Source organism: Acanthopagrus latus, chromosome 3 (genome assembly GCF_904848185.1).
Source record: "Acanthopagrus latus isolate v.2019 chromosome 3, fAcaLat1.1, whole genome shotgun sequence".
NCBI classification, from domain to species: Eukaryota; Metazoa; Chordata; class Actinopteri; order Spariformes; family Sparidae; genus Acanthopagrus; species Acanthopagrus latus.
In genome coordinates, this window is record NC_051041.1 from 17,366,956 (window position 1) to 17,386,539 (window position 19,584).

At 41.2% G+C, this 19,584-nt stretch overlaps 1 protein-coding gene across 20 annotated transcripts in view; it reads left to right on the forward strand.

Moving 5' to 3' along the window:
* Positions 1-646: 646 nt before the first annotated feature.
* The window catches only part of LOC119015564 (cytoplasmic dynein 1 intermediate chain 1), a 54,551-nt gene continuing 35,613 nt past the window's right edge, over positions 647-19,584 (forward strand). For 3 of the 20 annotated variants that reach the window (XM_037091783.1, XM_037091731.1, XM_037091790.1), the window contains exons 1-7: positions 670-1,365; positions 2,358-2,491; positions 2,750-2,864; positions 3,429-3,516; positions 4,701-4,742; positions 6,302-6,361; positions 6,496-6,611. In XM_037091783.1, coding sequence (XP_036947678.1) covers positions 2,372-2,491; positions 2,750-2,864; positions 3,429-3,516; positions 4,701-4,742; positions 6,302-6,361; positions 6,496-6,611 — 541 coding nt within the window. In that variant the 5' untranslated portion in view covers positions 670-1,365; positions 2,358-2,371. The other 17 variants (XM_037091775.1, XM_037091825.1, XM_037091808.1 and 14 more) reach the window with 14 other exon arrangements.

Sequence of the window (19,584 nt, forward strand, 5' to 3'; positions counted from 1 at the left end):
TACCATAACAGCTGAGACAGGAGAACTGCCACTAAACATAGAGAACAAGTCTTGGTCATCACCCAACCTAAAGCCTGCTGGGAACAGGAGAGAACATCACAGACAGCAGCAAGAGACCAGAAAACAAGTTTGTTTTCCAGATGGGATAAAGCTTATTGAGCCTGTGAGGGTACTATAATCTCTGATGGTAGATTTGGAATCGCTTCAAATTGAGGGAAGAAATAAAAGCGCAGACTGACAGACACCATTAAGCAGGTGTTTACCTGACAGAGTAATGACAGGGGATAAAGATAGCATTAGGGTCACATTGATTTGGGCTCCTGCTGATATGGTTGCTTTCAAAATTAGGCATTATAGGGAGGAAAATCATTAAAGAGGGGCAACACAGGGTGCCAGCTGTTATTAAAACAAAAAGAAGAAGAAGAAGAAGAAGAAGAAGAGCTACTAAAATATAAAGACATCTGCATCAAACTTTCAAAATCAGAATTCAGGACATTATATTGAAGAAAATAATAATTAAGAAGCAGTGAGGTCCAGACGTGGCAGTAATACAACACTGAGGATGCCAGCACCGATAAACATCGAAGAAGTAGAAGAAGAAGAAGAAGAAGAAGAAGAAGAAGAAGAACAAGACGAAGAACAAGAAGAAGAAGCCTCCGAACTGTAAAACAGCATAATCTTTTATTACAGCATCCCCTACCGACGAGTTTATCGAAATACCTTTACATTATTTCAAATTTTCAACGCTTGTCGAATTATTTTGAAAATATGATTTCTAAGACAATACGGGTCCTCGTTGAGGACATACTTGAACCAACCGTTGCAACGTAGCTAACTGACGTTGCTGCGTCACTTTTTAGGTTTTAAACATGTCGGCTGACTAAAACTCATCAGGAATGTTTTCAACCGCGAGTTTCATCTTTTCTACCCGTCCAACAACTTCCCAGACGGTGTGTTATGGTTAAGTAATGTCTGAAAAGTATTGACAGTTGTTTATTATTAATCAGTTTGGGTCACTCCAGCGCATTTCTCCAAATGTCCAGAAGATGGCGGCGTTGCAAAAGCCACGAGACGATGACGGTGCGTGTCGGAGGAGGAGGTGGGATTTCCTCTCCTCCTGCTCAGCATCATCCTACTCTTCACAGGGATGTATCGGCGTGCCGTGCACCTGTTTTATGTCTTATTTGGGTCATCGCCCGCTGACATGCTCCGTTTCAACCAGTGTCTCCAATAGCCACACGAAAAGGTTCCGACGACCTGTTCGGTGGAGCCGGGAGGCCTCGATTGATCTGCTTTCTTTCGGGGCGCAGCCGTGAGACAGCATCTTTGCCGGGTGACACATCATTATCAGTGCGAGTGGACAAGGTACGAGTGAGACAATAACAGAGCCTCATACGGTTATCTGAGATAAAACAGTCCCTTTGTTGTTGGGTCTACGTTGCCAGGATCAATTATAGTATTTATTTCAAGGCCTTAAACGGATTGACGTCAACACAAATAATGTCAAATTTGTGATCAGCTAGCTGCTAATGTATGCATCCCTGCTAGCTTCAGTTAGCTAGTTAAACGACCACGTAAAGGTCTTTTCATTCTTCCTATACTCACAATAATCTATGTGGCTGTGTTTTCTTTATGGTTATTATGTAAATCCAATATCTTCCATGTTGTACCTGCGTACATACAGAGTACATACATATATTAATCTCCCATTTATTGTCACAAATACCTTTGACAAACCCCCTAGGGTCAAGTCTGCTCCAGTCATTTGCATTGTCTGGGATGTAGGGATGTGACACTGGCCTAATACCCAGCAGATCACTGGTCTGGGTGCAGACTGCTGTAAATAGGTAGCTCACCTTTCTGTAATAACTCACTGCATAGTCAGTGAGGCTGAGACTAGCATCATATGTTTCTCTCCACTTAGGCTCAGTTATCTTCTGAATTAATCACACTAGTATTCAGTTCTATGTTTAGTTCTATATGCCATCTTTCTACAGTACGCTCACATTTGGGGAGTATTTGACAACTATCTTGATCAACGAGGGAAGTGAACAGAAGAAGAAGAGGCCGTCTAAATATAGCCCACATACACTGGACTAGTTCTGCAGGAATAGACATTCAAGTGACATGCCAATGTGAGAGTCCCTCTCGGCTCAGTGTGGCCTGGTATCAACAGCAGTTTTGCCAATATCAAGTCTTTGTATCTGCCACACCCAGCAGGCTCTGTGAAGCATCACTGAAGCTCCCTGGATAAACCTGTGCTCCTCTGTACGATATCATATAACAGTGAGATCGTGGCACATGGTGACATTGCCATACATAGCTCATCCCTGTTCGATCCTCTTCCTCCCTTGAAGCCCGACAGGACGCCATGTCGGACAAAAGTGACCTAAAAGCGGAGCTGGAGCGCAAGAAGCAGCGTCTCGCCCAAATCAGAGAGGAGAAAAAGAGAAAGGAGGAGGAGAGGAAGAAGAAAGAGGTAAGAAAAAAAGTGAGTAACTTCATACAACTGGCACTCATACCGTATGGCACTCTAGTGTGTGTTGTTTGTGTGTTCGATTGCTTTTTGTCAGGCCGTGACACAAAAAAGGCTGAGGTTGTGTGTGTCCGTGCGTGCATACAAACATCTCTGTGTGTGCAGAAGGTTGGTCTTGGAATTCTTGATCAAAATGTGCATGCACGTGCATGTTTTAGTTCGTTCTATGACACGTGATGGATGAGCTGACACTTCTCTATGTATCCTGAGCAGTCAGAGAGCCAGCAGAAGAGGGAGATGACCCCAGAGGATTCAGACTTAGACCGTAAGCGCAGAGAGACTGAGGCCCTGCTGCAGAGTATCGGCATCTCACCGGAGCCTCCTCTAGGTACATGATGGTCTAAACAATAAATGATTTCCCAAAAGTTCTTTCATTGTTCTCTTGTGACTCTTCTGCAAAAGGTTTAGTTAGCAGTTACAACTTTACCTATATTAAATTACACTAAACTTCATTAATAACAGTCTCCGAAGAACACTTTAACACTGACCTCAGCATTCAGAAGAAATAATCTGCTTTTTTTAATAAGCCCACATGAATTGAGAAGAGTTTGCTGCTCTTCACTTTACTTGTGCCACAGTCACCTCCAGTAAGCTGGGAGCACTGTGCTCTAGTGGTCGGAAACTGTAACAACACCTTCATCAACACCTCAAAATTGGGTCACTGCTACACCTGTTATCAGCTTAAGTTATTTATAAAGCACCCTTAAACGAAGCTGAGTACGAATGAATAATAAATACAACATCAGCATTTAATGCCCTGCCTTCCCTCTCCTTCTTTTAATAATTTTATTTGTCCATCTCTCGTTCACTACTTGCTTTTCATCACAATTTCTTTGAGCAGTCCATTCTTTACAGCCTTTAATGTTGGACTCATGTTATTTTCATTATTTAGTCCCGACCCCTGTGTCCCCATCCAAATCAGTGAGCACGCCCAGCGAGACGGGGAGCCAGGACTCAGCTGATGGAGGAGCAGCAAGCAGGTAACATAGTGCACTCAGTACCAAAGTTCAGTGTCCTGGACTGAAGTGTGGACTCTTTGTTTGTACGGTTAAGAAATATCCTTTTTTGAATTACAAAGCAAAAAAAAAAAAAAAAAAATTACCTCACTATTTTTCTAAACAGTGAAACATAAGTAAATGCTAGAAACACTTTATCAGCCTCATTAATGTTACCAGTACACTGTATGTGGTGCCTGAGTCTTACACTTAAAATAATCTTCATCAAAATGATGAAGATGTGAAGTTGCTTTGGGCTGTGGATATTTCTGACAAATACTCTGTCCCTTTTTTTGTCATGGCACAGCAGGTTTAGGTAAGGATGAGTGTGAGGTTGTGGTGCCTTGTTAGGTTTTAAATGTGGTATCTGTCACTTGTCATGGCATCTGGTGTTTTGATGACCACTGTAGCACAGCTTGTTGCGTCTCATGAATAGTCCTTAGACGTTAGGTTTGATCTTGAGGTAAGTCTGTTAGTTGTTGGTTTAATGTAAATTAGAGACGCAAATGTCCAGATAGTATTTATATCATTTTGTAATGCTTCAGAAAGAAGCCTTAGTGAGCAAGTTAATGGAAAATGTTTTGAATATACAGCCTGATAACATTTGTTGGATAGGACTGGATACGTGACAAAATGTAAGATTTTCCCTTTGTCACTGTTTTGTAGGGGTCTCCTCACAGTGCTTACATGCTCATGTGCCACTGCAGCATGTATCTATATGCTTATATATCCACAACATCCAAGACCAGTGTAGGAACAATTCACCTTTAAGGTCTGCACATGGCTGCTCTGGTGAATTGAACCCACAGTTGAGAAGAGAGTGGTCATCAAGCGCTTTCCATTTGCTTTTTAATGGCAGCTGACTGTAGAGGTCAGCGTGTGAGTGATGCCCTCAGGAGTCATTAGTGATGTGTTGTTCTGGTGTGGCCAGGGGTGGAATTGGGGATGAAGAATGTGTGGGAACTCTCTAATGTTCCCAGCAGAGATAAATTATCATATACTGTATAAGACTCTTTGTTCCTTTTTAGCTTTTACCAATTGGATTTTACAAATTGGTGAGTCAGTGTCTGGAATGAAAGATTTTTTTCTCTCCCCCAAATCCACCCTGGATGATGGCATGCCATTTTGAGCTTCTCCATTTGTGGCTGTGTATGTGTGTCCCTTCATAGGTCAGGTTTCTCTAAAAACAAGTCCCCAGCACAGATCTCAAGGTAAGCATTTACACGTCAAACCCAGGAACCCCCCCACCTCTTTTATTTAGTCGAGAATACCCACATGTGAACACAGAGAGCCACCCACAGTGTTGTCAGTGGTCTTAGCAATGTGTTCCCATCGTGATTTGCAAAATCGAAACAGCGCAGTGCCTCTGTTTCCTTCGTACCTCTGCTCTCCCCTGGTGACTTCCTGTCTGAAGCCCCGCTGTCACCCTTAATACCAGCTCCAAAGATTTCTGCTCGCATGAGTTGAGCCACAGAAGTCATTTCAGCCTTCACAGAGTTGACAATCTGCTGCTTAAAAAGTGTCATCACTGTTACTGTAAAACAGCCGCTATGTCAGGCTTAAAGAAATGCCTCGACACTCTCACCTGGCGCGACATGGCACAAGGTCTAGTGGGCGTCTTCACTGGCCCTAAAAGGTATCATCAAAAAGTGAAGCGATGTTGGAAGCTTTATCCTTTCACAGCCAGTAGATTCCAGCCAAGTTGTCATAAAATCTCTCAAGGTTTCAGTTGCTGTTTGATTTCCCTGTAGGCAAGACATTCCTACCTCCCCAATAAAAAGCAGGTTACACCTGCTGAAGAACAGAGCAAATGCACTAAAGAGCTCAGCGGTTTACTCATGGTTTGTCAAACTCACTGATCATGCATGGCAAGTAACTTGTCATGCATGTTGAGCAAGCTAAATCTGAATAAATGCATTTTAATTTGATTTTCATATGCCAATTGTGATTGTGTGAATATACTGTCTGTACAAAAATGATATGCTGTTTGTTGTGCTGTGGGTGTGAGGTGGAAATCATGGAGCCGATACTCTGCTCATGGTTTTCATGTACAACCGCGATAACAAAGAAGTTGGGACGCTGTGGTTAGGGTTATAAATAAAGTGTATCAATGTGAACATGTCTTTATACTGATTTCAATGGAATGAAGGTTGAAAAGGATTTCATAGTGTTCTGTTTGTATTAACGTTTGTCACAGCGTCCCAGCGTCTTTGGGGTTGAGATTGTATCATCTGGTGCAAATCTGCATATAAAAACAAAAAGACAAAGAATGTCATAAAAAAAAAAAAAAAAATCACTCACTGCTAAAATAAGATGCTATGTAAGATTATTGAATCCAAATAAGCTTTTAAAAGTTGTCTTGTTAAGTTGTTTTTCCACTTCCACTCTTTTTCTGTGATATTTCCACTATAAATATACAGTATTTGTGTTTTGTATATATTCCTGGGAGAAAACCAATAAATCTATCACAAGAGATGAGCAGAGATTTCTAAATACATACGAGGTAGATTATTTAGTATACATTGAAAGATAATTGAATATAATGTCTCCTCAATGTATAGCGCTCCCACAGTATATCCACTTATCTAAACATTTTCCATTAACAGTGCCTGCATGAATTGGATGCGAATCCCTGTGTTAAGCTGTTCTCTAGATAAGTGGTCTGTGGGTGAGTGTGTGTGTGCACATACATGTGGGCCAGTGTTTGTGTGTGTGTTATAATGTTTTTGTAAACATGGACGTCCTCTCTCTCCCCCGTTGGTGACATCAGGACGCTGCAGTGGGACACAGACCCGTCTGTGCTGCAGCTGCAGGCTGATTCTGAGCTCGGGTACATCTTCCTTTTCCTCTAATGACCCACTGTTCTGCATATTGAGCTCTACGTGTTATTCATTGATTCAAACGTTGTGTTGTATGTAGACAGTGTAACTCTGCTGATAGGACCATCTTGTCTCTGTTACTCAGGCGCAGGATGCTGAGGCTGGGGGCCTCTAAGATCACACAGGTAGACTTCCTTCCCAAAGAGGTGGTCTCCTACTGCAAGGAGACACAGACGCCGCTCACCGCCCACCTGTCTGAAGGTGAGTCTGTGTGTGTGTGTGTGTGTGTGTGTGTGTGTGTGTGTGTGTGTGTGTGCATGAGTGATTCCTCTTGACATTCCTATAATCTATAGTCTATGATTCAAGCTGTTTTAGGGTCCATGGGGCAGCAGAGGTTACAAGAAGCAACAAAAGGTTTCATGTTGCAGTGATTGTCGTCGCTGTGTGGTTGAATTTGATACTCTCTCTCGGTTAGCCAGCTCACAGCCTGAAAACCTGGAGTGATTTAAAGGCTGACAGATGAAAGTGAGCCAGGATGACTCCTTAAGGATGTGGGAGCATGGCTGTGTGTATGCGTGTGGTGTGCACACACTGATGTATATTTGTGTATGCGTCTTACATATTCTTTAAATCATTACGTTTTTAAATAGGGTTGGACAGTTAATTAAAATATTATAGAAATTGCAATATGGCCATGTGCAATATTTAACATAAATGTGTGATTGAACAGCATTTTAATCAAAGTGGCAACAGATAACTTCCCTCCAGTGTTTCCAGGTGTCACACAGCTCACAGGACAACTGGATTGTTCTTGTTTTACTCAGAGTCGCAAATAATAACAACAGTACAGGACAAAACACGTCCTTACTCTTACATTGTGCAATCAGCATTTACTTCATATTATATCTTTATATCTTTATCTTTATCTTGAAGCAGAAAACTTGTCTATTAACAGCTTAAGCACTGCAGTGCTGCAGAGATCCCTGCCGTACAAATCTTACTCTCCTAATGTAAGAGTACATGTTCGATATGTACAGACACCAACAAATGTCAAATGATTTTAATAGTTTTAACATTCTGATGCAGAAATTATCTGTCCCACTATTACATGAATAATATCACAAATGTTATATCTGTCGAAATAATCTCGGTTTGATTTTTGCAGTCCTATTTTCAGCTTTTTTTCAAAAAACAACTTTATTTTAATTGTTAATTTGCAAAATACAACTGACAGACAAAGTGACGATCATCAAAAAGTGGAAGTGAAATTCTTGACATCAGAAGCTAGAAGTGAAAAGAAGCTGGGTTACATGCAGTGTCCAAGACTCTGAAGTCACGTAAAGCCGCTGATTCTGTTCTCCTTGCTGCAGAAGGAGTCCAAACAAATGAATACATAAAAAGTAAATCACTTCAACTTTTTCCTGTATTTTTCACATTTTCCAGTCGCATGTCTGAGAGAAAAGCTCAATTCTTTCTTACTATAAATGTCCCAAACTAATTGTTTCCGTTCAGGTGTGGTTGGAGTCTCTTTACGCAGCCATTTCCCGATTATTGCTTTTTTGCTACCTGCTATTTGTATTTGTATTAAATATATGTCCTGCTTTTTCAGCCCAAATACATAACGCTGAGATTAAAATCAAGCTCTGAGCTTATCGTTGACCTGATCTCTGTCCCCACATGTGCCCAGTAAGAAGAAATAATAGGACACTCCCAAAGAATATATTACTGCACATTCTCCAACACTGACTGTGTTCAGGTTTGTTGCTTTGTGACTTTTTTGTTCTGGAAGTTGTCCTATTTTAACATTTTAATTGTATATGTTTTTAAGTTATTACCAGATATCTGAGTGTCAGTCCATGGAAATAATAATGGAATAGATTTGGAAGAAGATGGTACACAAGAAAACTAATGTGTGCTTCTGTGCATGTGTGTGAATGAGTGTGTTTGCTTGTGAGGTTATGTGTGCATACATGTGTCTCTTCAAGTAGGCGTGCACATGTGTTCTGAGCTGTAGTTGCTAAACACATCCATATGGTGAAAACTGAGGTTAGTCCTGCACTGGATTTGGCATGATGTTGGTGGTTGTAAATTCAAGGCGTATACATCCGAATATTTCCTAATGGAGGAGAAAGACAATGGAGATTTGGATGGCTGACAGTTGTAGTTGTTCTGCTTATTAAAACTTCAAGCCTTTGTTCTTATTACACATGCAGATATACCATTTAGAAAATCCATCCTCACATATAGGAATGCACAGATACTGCTCCGCTATATATATATATATATATATATATATATATATATATATATATATATATATATATATATACATACACACACACACACACACACACACACACACACACACACACACACACACACACACACACACACATGCTCCCTATCATCTTCTCTATCTTCCCTCTTTTAGTTGCCAAGACAGCTGGCAGCCATGTGACTGTGAAGGGGTTGTACTTCCTGCTTCCTGTCATTATAATAGATGGTCTGGTGTGGATTCCACTGCCCTCCTCCACCATCAACCACCACACACCCACATACACACACGTCTGTCCCGATCAGCATCCAAACGGCCCGCCTCTCAACTCCCCCCACTTCCTTGACAGACCCAGGAATAGATCGTTTATTCAACAAGTGCACAGGCACTGACTCACAACATGTGTTGCTGGGAGACACACACATGAATACATACATGCACTCGCGCCAGAATCAGAATCAGTTTTTTTTTTTTTTTTTTTGGGCCAAGTACGCTCGAACATTCAAGAACTCCTGTTTACAAAAGATGTCAGTGTACCTGTGTGGGGTGCAACAACTACACACACACAGACACACACACACGCACACAAACAGCACAACTGTCGTCAATAGTACAAAAGATCCAAACAGATAAACTTGCATTAGTGAGTTCACACAGGTCAGGTAGACTGTGTATACATACAAACAAATACACAGTCTGTGGCTGGTTATTGCCTCTGGCGTCGCTTTATGTCGCTCCATTTAAGGTTGTTTGTGTTCAGCTTCCAACTTCATTTTCTGGAGGTCCCTGTGGAGGTGTGTATGTGCCTGAACATCTGGGAGCCAGAGCAGTGCTGTGGTGGTCTACAGGGAGGTGACCCTGGCCTTAAGAGACCCTGTCTTTGCAGACTAGCACAAAGCTTGTGTGTCTGGAGAAAAGGGGAAGGGGCTGATGGGAGCACCTGCCTGCACTTCTATATGTATGTTTGTTCAGGCCAGTTCCTTTTGTTGATTACTGAACCTAACATGCATCTCATTTTCAGGTTGCAGCTACAGGTTGCATGCATGATTATTGAGGCTACGACCAGCCAACCAAAGTAGGTCACAGGTTTCTGTTGGATCTTGGACTCTTTGTTGTGAGAAAATGAATATATAGTTATTAATAACTGTACTGTGTGCACTGGTGATTTCAGGTTTTTACATCATACATTCAGCACTAACTGTGACTACATCCTTCTACTAACAGTCTCTACACCAGGCATGTCCAAACTGTTCCACAATAGGCCGTGTGGCTGCAGGTTTTCTTTTCAGCCAAGCAGCAGCACACCAGACCTGACTCATTTAATCAACTGGTCTCAGTCTTCAGAAAGTTGATTGGTCAAACTGTGTGCTCCTGACTGGTTGGAACAAAAACCTGCAGCCACACGGCCGTTTGTGGAATAGTTTGGACATGTCTGCTCTGCACATTATTTTCTGAACAGTTAAGCTGTAGAGACAAGAAGAAAGTCATATTTTTGACTAGAGGAAGACGAATAATGAACACAAACCATTTGTGAATTTGTTTTAAGGATCTACAACGATTCACACAGTAGTGTTATTGAGTTAAACTGTGAGGTCTCACTCCTCTTGGATTATGGATATGTAGTGTTAAAAGCAGGCTTATGTTCAGTGTGTGTCTGTGTGTTTGGGTTTCATGTACACCTATGCAGGTGTGTATGTAGCTGTGATCCAAGAAAAGCCAGTGAGCTCACCTTTAAGCTCCTGGTGGTTTTCACATGCAGGTGATTAGTGTGTCTAAAGGCTGTATTCTGCTTGCTGTATGTGGACAGATTTGACATGGCTAGAGTAATACAGGGTGATCACTAAACCGAAGATAGTTTAGTTTTAATTTAGGATGTGCGTAGTTATTTATCTCCATTTGTTTCTTTTTCTTCAGACAAATAACTCCCTCCACAAATTGAATCGTGCCCTTCCTCCCTCTAGTTCAGAAAAAAAATGGTTTGTCCACCTTAATTTTATCATGCTTGGCACCATCTCAGTGTATTTTGTACCTAAGGCTGTATTCTGCTTTATACTAAACCATATAAACAGTGAGAAGAAAGAGGTGGATTTAATGGGGGAGAAACCCAGCTGGCTGCTGTGATGGAATGAACAGAAGAGGAACTTTGTCTCAGGACTGTTTAAAGCTCCATGGAGGGAGCTGTATCTCTTTTCAAACCGCTGTATGTTGTCAAACGTGTTTATTGCATTTAATTTCAACAGTCGTCTCTATTATAAAACATTTTTAAAGGTTGCATGTGGCTAATTGATGCATTTTATATAATTCAGACACAGTCTCTAAAACTGGGTTCATTGTTATCCCTATCATATGTTATTAGGGCCTGAATCTGCTTGAGGTTGTTTCACATTAAAACTGTTATATTTATATCAAGTGTGTGTGAACGGAAGCATAAGTGTGTCTCATCGTAATCAGTTTAAATGGTTGAGGGATGACTCAGGGCTCCTCTCATGGCTCGTTCTCCTCATGAACTTCTGACCTCAACACTTCTCATATCTGACCTTAGTGCCTGTGTGTGACGTGAGACTGGAGACTGAATACAGCTTTATCAAATTGGATTTGATCTGACTTTGTGTGCGTGAATCTTCTACACAGGAGTTTGTGTTTTAAAGCTCCCATGGAGTTTGTGTGTGTGACTCTCATTTAAACCAGTTAATGATATGGCTTTTCATTTCCGTGACCAATTGCCTTCCTACAATCGTGATGTGTAGCTGGTCTATGTGTGCTCCTTTTCCCATTGGCTGCTCAGTCCTCTGTCTGTCCCAAGTGTCCATTGTGTCAGTCAATCAGATTAGCCCCAGTCACGGTTGGCTCCAACTATTTACTGCCATCCTAATGGGTATGAATGGACACGGTTGTCGCGAGGGACGGACGCTTTGTCTAACGACATAGCATGGAAATAAAGTGAAGTCTGCTGTGGTAGTAACCTAAGCAGCTGAGGTCAAACAAAGTGTGTGTTGGGTAGTTGCTGTTTCATGCCTCTGTCTTGTGCCTTGACATGTTCTTGAGGAAGAGAACTGGCTTCTTTTTCAAAGTGACTTTTTACTTTTCACCTCTAATTGAATCTAATGTAAATGATGGTTGGTTGGTTTGCACTCTCTGCTTTATTCTGGACAGTCATTTCATACATTTTTCTTAATTCGAGCAAAGGCTCGAAATTAGCACCAGCCACCAGCCAAACACAAGTAAAATGTGCAAAGTGCCTGATAGTTGTGCTTCAGTCACCAGCCAGAAATCTGTGGTAATGTGTGGAGTGGCTGGTGAAGTTTGAACATTCAATAGTATTCAAAAGTATGATGTGACAGGTGGATGTCTGTCACCACCACTGTGGCAGCGTTTGAGAGAGTAACAGCTAATACAGTTTACAATACGACTGATGGTTCATTTCATCGAGATGTGAAACATAAAAAGATTTACAACCACACAATATTTTCATACTAACACCAGATCAAATCACAGTGTGTAATATAAAGAGGTTACATGTTTGTCACCCAGCTCTGCAGGTCCTTTCAGCTCATTGGTTTGGGTTCTATAAGTGATACACGATATATAGATATCACCTGATGAGTTATCGGCCTGATATTGAGACTCTTATGTTAACACCAATTTATCTGAAATTACAGCAGATCTGCTTTCATTGAGTTATCAAGCGCAGCACGTACACACCTGGATGCAGCAGGTGGCGGTCTCCTCCTTCTAAAGTTGGGTGTAAAGTTGTTGAGTGTAGCACTGTGAGGTAGAGCCACTGCTGTAGACAACAAACCAAACATGTCATTGCCTCTGTGCATGGACCTCTGAACCATCCTTACCCCTCTGTGTAGGAACTACAAAACAAGAAGTTATAGATGGGTTGTCTTATCTGTATTTCCCATGAGTATTTATTAGGGGTAGATATATGAATCTATAAAGTAACTAGAAGCTGAAGCTATCAAGATTTAAGTTTGTACTTCAAATGCACATTGGTTTCAGACATGGGTTATTGGATTCTATGGTTACGGATCATAGGTATCAGCCCTAAAACAAACATATTGCTCGATTCCTAGCATTAGCAGCTACATAGTCAGATACTTCCCTCAATAGTCAGGTAGCCTGTTGAGCAGCATGTTCGCTAAAGCAACTTCATCAGGTGTTTTGATTTTAGCTTATTCTTCTGTCTCCAAAGCAGACAAATCACATCAATTAGTGATTGACTGTAACGCTATAATATCATTGTTGGAAATATTTGAGATCATAAAACAAGGGAAATGTTGCACACTACACTTTATAAGAGCAGAAAACTAATAAACTAGAGTCAAACAGATTGCTGTTTGCATCTTAGACTATGGAAAATCCAGGCTGTTTGTATAGTTTAATACCATCAGTGTAGTAAAAATGTAGGTTTTAACAGGGTGTGTAAGTTGTATGTTTTGGCCTCAACCAAAACTTTACTGTGCTGTGACTTAATGCGTTAGTTGCAAACACATCTCTATGCTTAATGAAAATTGTGCAATATTTTTTCCTGAAATACAAAATCAAGTTTTCGCTGTTGAGCCTCTCTCATGTCAACTATTTAACCACAACAGTTGCAATGGTCCAGCTCCATTTTCCCCAGGCCTGATAAAGTTTTTATAGAGCCAGGTTTTAAAGGTTCTACAGATGGGTGGAGGGTGTGAGATTTCACATAGTTTCAGCAAAATATGGGCAACCTCTCTGTCTCCCTCTTTGTTTCCCCCTGCATCCCTCCTCTGGACTGGCCAACCCCACTTGGCCATGAACAGAGTGAATGTCAGTACTGTGACAAACCCACTCTTTTACTTTGCTGATCCCAATCTGAAGATAATTATCTGTGTGTGTGTGTGTGTGTGTGTGTGTGTCTGCGTTCTTACTTGAAACGTTGGCAAGAGCAAGAAAGGTCAAGGGGATTGAAGCCATTTTGTGCATGTGCTTGTGCACGTATGCATGTGTGCAGGTTGGCACGGGCACAGTGTGAACTTGACCCAGTTTGTAGAAAATTGGTTTTGCTCGACGGAGCCTTAAAAGATCCATAATAGGATGCGGGGGGCAAGGTTACCAAAGAAATGGAGAGAAAATGGGGAGTGAATGGAGAGAGAGAGAGAATGTAAAAGAAGATGAGAAATCTTTGGACATGAGAGAATAAATAGAGGGATGGAGGAGAAACGGAGAGAGAAAAGAAACGTAGTGAGAAGCAGGCGAGGCCACCGAGGGATGTTGTTGCAGTTATGATATTACAGCAGTAATTGTTCGCAGTAAACCACCAGAAATACAACTCTGCGTGTGTTTGTGTATAATTTGATGTTGCAACTTTGGAAAACCCCACGATGATTATTCAGGGTTAAAAGTTCACAAGGTCAAGAGCGTATGTTAATGTTTGTGCATCCGTATGCAAAAGTATGTGTGCAAGACTCTCCCCACCTCATGTATTTTCTGGCCCATTAGATTTCAGGGTCTGTACAGCTCGAGTGTATAGTCGGTCAGTAATTCACTCCTTAAGTATATTTACGGCAATGAGAGGTTTTTCTTTTGACATGTGGTGGGCTGGTAATGGCCTCTAATTGCAAGAGAAACCTCATTTCCAAGCACTAATCTGAGAAGACATGTAATTTTTTGAATGTACTCGCACACATGCAGATATAAGCAGAGAGATTCATAAATGTAAACACACATGTGCAGACTAACATGCATCAGAATAAACAAGCATGTACAGACACCAGTGTACATGGAAGCACACGTGCACATAAGCACAGTGGCCACACACACGACCTGAGTGCTACATAATACTATAATAGAGTAGTTAAGAAACCAAACTGTAAATTGAAGAAATTATCTTGACTAGTTACAGCATCTTGGTCCAGTTAGAGTTTTCTACAAACTTTCTACAAACCAAAAAGTATCTGAATCTCTATCTGTTACTAGTTAATTTCTAGCACTGTATGACTTTTAGTTTATAAAAGTAGAAACTTTTCTGGAAGAAGAATTGACCTAATGTATTTGTTGTGATGGCGAGGGAAACCAGAGCACCTGAGGAAATCCATCCAAGCACAGGGAGAACATTCAAACCCCACACAGAAAGGCCTCTGCACTAAGCTAATACCTGTCCATGATACCATGAAAAGTTAACAATGATAATAGTGATGATAATAAACATAACAAGTAAGCCAAATATCACAGCCTGGAGTTGTTCGGATTGATAGTCTGGTCGTCTTGTTTAATTCTTCTTTAATCTTCTTTCTGTACAGATTTTTTGTACAGAGTTGTGTGGTTTGTGTTGTTGCAGTTTCTCCAACTGGACATCATGCGAAAGGGAAATTCTTACTGCGTTGGGCTGCGGCCTGAGGCTGAGAGCAAAACACTCACGACTCAGCCAGTTCATCATCATGCCTCTGTCTTTGGTACTTCTGCAATCCAGTGAAGCACCGATGCATTCGAATAAAAACAGTGAATGAAACACACTCCCAGTCTATATGAAGCCGACATGACTGAGGGGTTTGTGGGCAGTCTGCATGGTCCTGAAGGGAGGAATGTGGTTGCACGAGTGTGTGTTTTGCATGGTTAGGCACTTATATGTTTCTGTATGTGTCTGCGTATGGTATGTGCACATATATGTGTATGCAGCCACATATGGAAGCGGTTGTCTCATACACTGTTGTTGTTCCAGCCAGGCGGCTACAACAGTGAGTGAACAGACCAGAGGACGAACGTGCGTGTGTGTGTGTGTGTGTGTGTGTGTGTGTGTGTGAGAGAGAGAGTATACGTGTGTGTTTTCTAAAGGCAGAATTCAAGTCAAATAGAGAATCACCACAGTGAGTGTAACCAGAGGACAAAATGTACTCCGTTGTTTTACCTTAAATTTGTTCCCCTGAGAGTGAATTTTAAAATCTTCCCTCTCTGTTTGGTGACTTCTGGACATTTGGCGGAGTGATGGCAGCTTCTCGAGGTATTTTGTAGAATAGGCCTGCGTGTGATGTCCGTGCATGTTCACACACAAACTCAAACTCCAGATCAGACTTTGCTATTATGATCTCCCCTCGTCTTTTCCCTGCAGACACACATAATCGCCCGCTTCTCACTTTCTCTCTTCATAAAACAACTCTTGAGTTTTACTTTCATCGTCATCGCTCTCCAAAGGGCGCAGCCTTCACTCCTGTTTCATTCCTAAAATTGATGCCGAGGGTCCCAGGCGGTTTCTGTCAAAATGGCCATGGCAGTCAGAGAAAACTCTTGATATTAGAGAAAAGTAATGTCTTTCACAGTGAGTAAGGTATTCCAAGTGAGACACAGATGATTGCAATTTTCCCCTATGACCACTGTATAATAAGGTACATGAACCCCTTCTTCATCTCCCTCCCTTCCGGCTTTTTGTTTCTCTCTTTGGCAAAATGGCCATCATCCAAAATAATATTTGCCATCTGATGAGTGCCTGAGATGAGCAGGAATACAGTTTCATGTGCCCCCTTTTTTTTCTCTTTTCAACTGTTCTCCGTTTCACTCGCATTTTGTTGAACTTGACTTTTTGACATGTGTGCCCCACCCACCCCCCTCCCTGTTGCATTTTTTATACGTGTGTAAAACAACAGTGGGTCTTGAACGTTTGCCTGGGTGGTCTCCCTTGTACTCCACGATCCCTTTCGCCTCTCCAGGGGTTTTCATTTGAGAGTGTAGCGGTTCAGTGCCACAGCTAGCCTGCAGCTTATAGCCCTGCTTCACTTTAGTTGTTTCAGTTTGATGTTTGTTAACCCTTTGTCCGTCGCGTTCCTGTCTTTTCACTGTTTTATACTCTTAATTCAAGAATTGGTGCCTTTTTAAGCACTCAGTTAAACATGTAACCCTAATCATTATTTGTCAAGTTAAAATAAATCGAAAAGTTTGTTTTCAATTATTCTTCAGTCAAGCCTTCTAAATCAAATTCAACAGGCTTTCAGATCAGCTCATTTTGTTTCCGGTTGCAGTCGAAAAAAACTTTTTAATTTACAGATCATTATCACAGTTTACGGCTTGACAGCTGATAGAAGAGAAATTTGATAACCATGCTGTTTTTGAGTTTGGCTGCAGTTGCGTGCTATTTTGCAGCTCTCCAGCAGGGAGCACTCTTGGCACACACACTTGAGGGCTCCCTCAAAGTCTCACCAACCAAAATGTCAGAGATTTTTATTAGAAATGAGTATTAGATGAAATCAAATTATTGGAATCAGAAAATAATAGTTAACAGTTAATCTAAAACATGTGTTGGCTTTCAGTTCTTATTTTGATTGGCAAAATCCCACTAGATGTTTGATTGGTGAAGGTATTGAGCAGAATATGGGTTTGAGGTGCTCTGAATAATTTTGTCTATTCCACTGCATTCCAAAAAGATTCCACCACCAGCATTAACCTTCAGCACGGCTATAAAAACTGGCCCATCTGCTCGTCCGTCCCTCATTAAAACAAAATGAAACACCAGCATCCTGAGCCACACACACAGATGCACACAGCTCTGTTTCTGAGTGACACAAATCTCAGCTCACATGACGTGTTGAAAAGTGAGTCGATGCCACAGCGGTGATTTTTATGTAAGACGTTTTCTTTCTGACGGTCTCCTGCTCTGACTGGGTTTTTGACAGTTTGGAAAGTTTGAAGTCATGGGTTTTAATCAGGGGCCTTGCGGCTGGGCTCATGGCGTGGCGTGGCATGATGGCTCAGTTTAAAGATGTGGGTCTGGGTTGGGGCCAAGCCTGGGTGGCACTGCTAGGAAGAGGGGGTGGGATGGAGAGAAAGAGAGAGAGACAGAGGGAACGGGGGAGAATAGAGATGGGAGGAGAATCTATCGACAGCACACAGCAGAGTTGGCCGCAGACCCCCAAAGGCCTGAATGGACTGCATTAACCAGAGCTGATTATGTGTGGGCATGCGTGTGTGCTCACAGTGCAGACTCCGGTGGACATAGACTTGAACACACACACACACACACACACACACACAGTGTTTGATCAGTGTGGTGAAGTGTGGTAAAGAGATGAATTAATCTAAATCATCCCGCGGGTTTTAGCCTCGCCAGTTTTACATCAAGTCCTGCTGCTAATGTGTGTGTGTGTGTATGTGGCAAATAATTTTACCCCCACTGTGGTAATCATGACTTGATGAACCATGATGAATTTTAAACATTATTTTCTATTGAAACAAAAAAATACAACACAGAATAAAAATGAACAAACTAAGGTAGAAGGTTAGAGAGAATGAAAAGTGACCAGTATTTTACACATTTTCACTTATAGCTAAATTAAATCCTGGGCCGCTCTGACGGAAACTAAAGCCTTTCACAGGCAGTTACTCACTGTTTAAGTCACTTTTTAAGAATGCAATTTACCGTCCACAGTCTGTCCTGTCTGTCTCCACCATGTACCGACCAGTGAGACTCTGCAGCAGGGTTAGACCGCCCTCTCACCTCTCAGAAAAAGATCTGTTCAACTTTACTGCGTGGTCGGCTCTCACCCATCAATTTACTGTCCAACCTGACGAGCAGAGGTCCCTAAAAGTGTGAGCAGAGTTTCTCTGTGTTCAGAAAGAGAGTTATGAGTGAGTCCAGCTGACTTTTAACAAAAAACTGGGATCTGACGACGCTTCAGCACAGGCGTACTTGATTAAAGGAATAATACATAAAAGTCAATATTACATAATGTAGTGAACAATACACACATTTAATACAGAGAAGGCACAAAAATGGAAGAACATCTAAAACAAGCAAAATGATAAAATCTGATTGAATATAAAAAAAACAGGAAATTAGGAGAAATTGAATGAAAACCAGCAGCAGATTAAAAAGCAGTAAGAGAATGTTAGAAATACATTAAGTTTGTATTTCATAAAAATATTGAGGCTGAGCTAAAAACAGGAGATAATAAGTGAGTCTGATGTAATATAGATATAATAAGTAGCCTTCATGGATTATAATATTTGAACACTACATTTTGTGTATTTGCATTACAGAAATCCTTAATTTTACTGAAGGTAACGATCACCTGTCACTATAAGTTCCAAGAGAGACGTCAGTGAATGAGACAGAAAACATCATGTGATGTCAACTTTAGAGACTGTCGGTGGATATTTTTCATCAGCGATATGTTGGTTGTTTAACAGTGTTGGAACAGTTCCCATGATCCCACGCTATTTACGTTCTTTGTTTTGTTTTGTTTGAGCGTCACATAGCAGCAGAACCACATACTGTGTGTTTCAATTAGATTTAAAATAGAAAATGGTGGAAGAGAACTTAATATTTGATGACAGATCTGGAGCAGAAGACAGAAAAGGCCTGATCACCTTCCTGTGTGGAGGCATCAGTGACGGACTGAGAGCAGTTGCTGTGAGGATGACCTGCGTGACCTGGACTCAGAAGAAGCCATTAGCAGACAAATAATGAAATGTGGAGCTAATCTGTTTTCGTCACTTTCAAAACAAATAGGAAGAATATAAAACGGACTCTGTGTGTCACTGTAACTTATGTTAGTGAGTCTGAACAGAAGTGATTTGTTGTCTGTTTTTGCTCCAGTTTGTGAGAGGATGACTGGTTTAACTGTTACGAGCATGAAAATTGAGTAATTAGCCGTGTGTATTTTAATCTCTGGGTCTAAACTCATGAGCTTGTTGATGGCGTAGAACATGATGTTTGTCCTTTGCCAAAATTTTCACCAAACAGTATTCCTACACATGATGTCCGAAGTGGCAAGACACACTTCCTGTTGGCCTGTCACATCACATTTTATTTATCGTAGAACTGCATCATTTTATTTGTAACCTCTATCATTTATTCTGTCTTAAAAGAAAATCATTATGGCTATATAAATCTTCTTTTGATACTTTAGATAACAAGGATTATATTACTGGAGGTGGGAGAATTCCCCTGGTGCCTCAGGTCATGTGTAATATATGCAGAGGTGAAGTGGATGCAGTGTG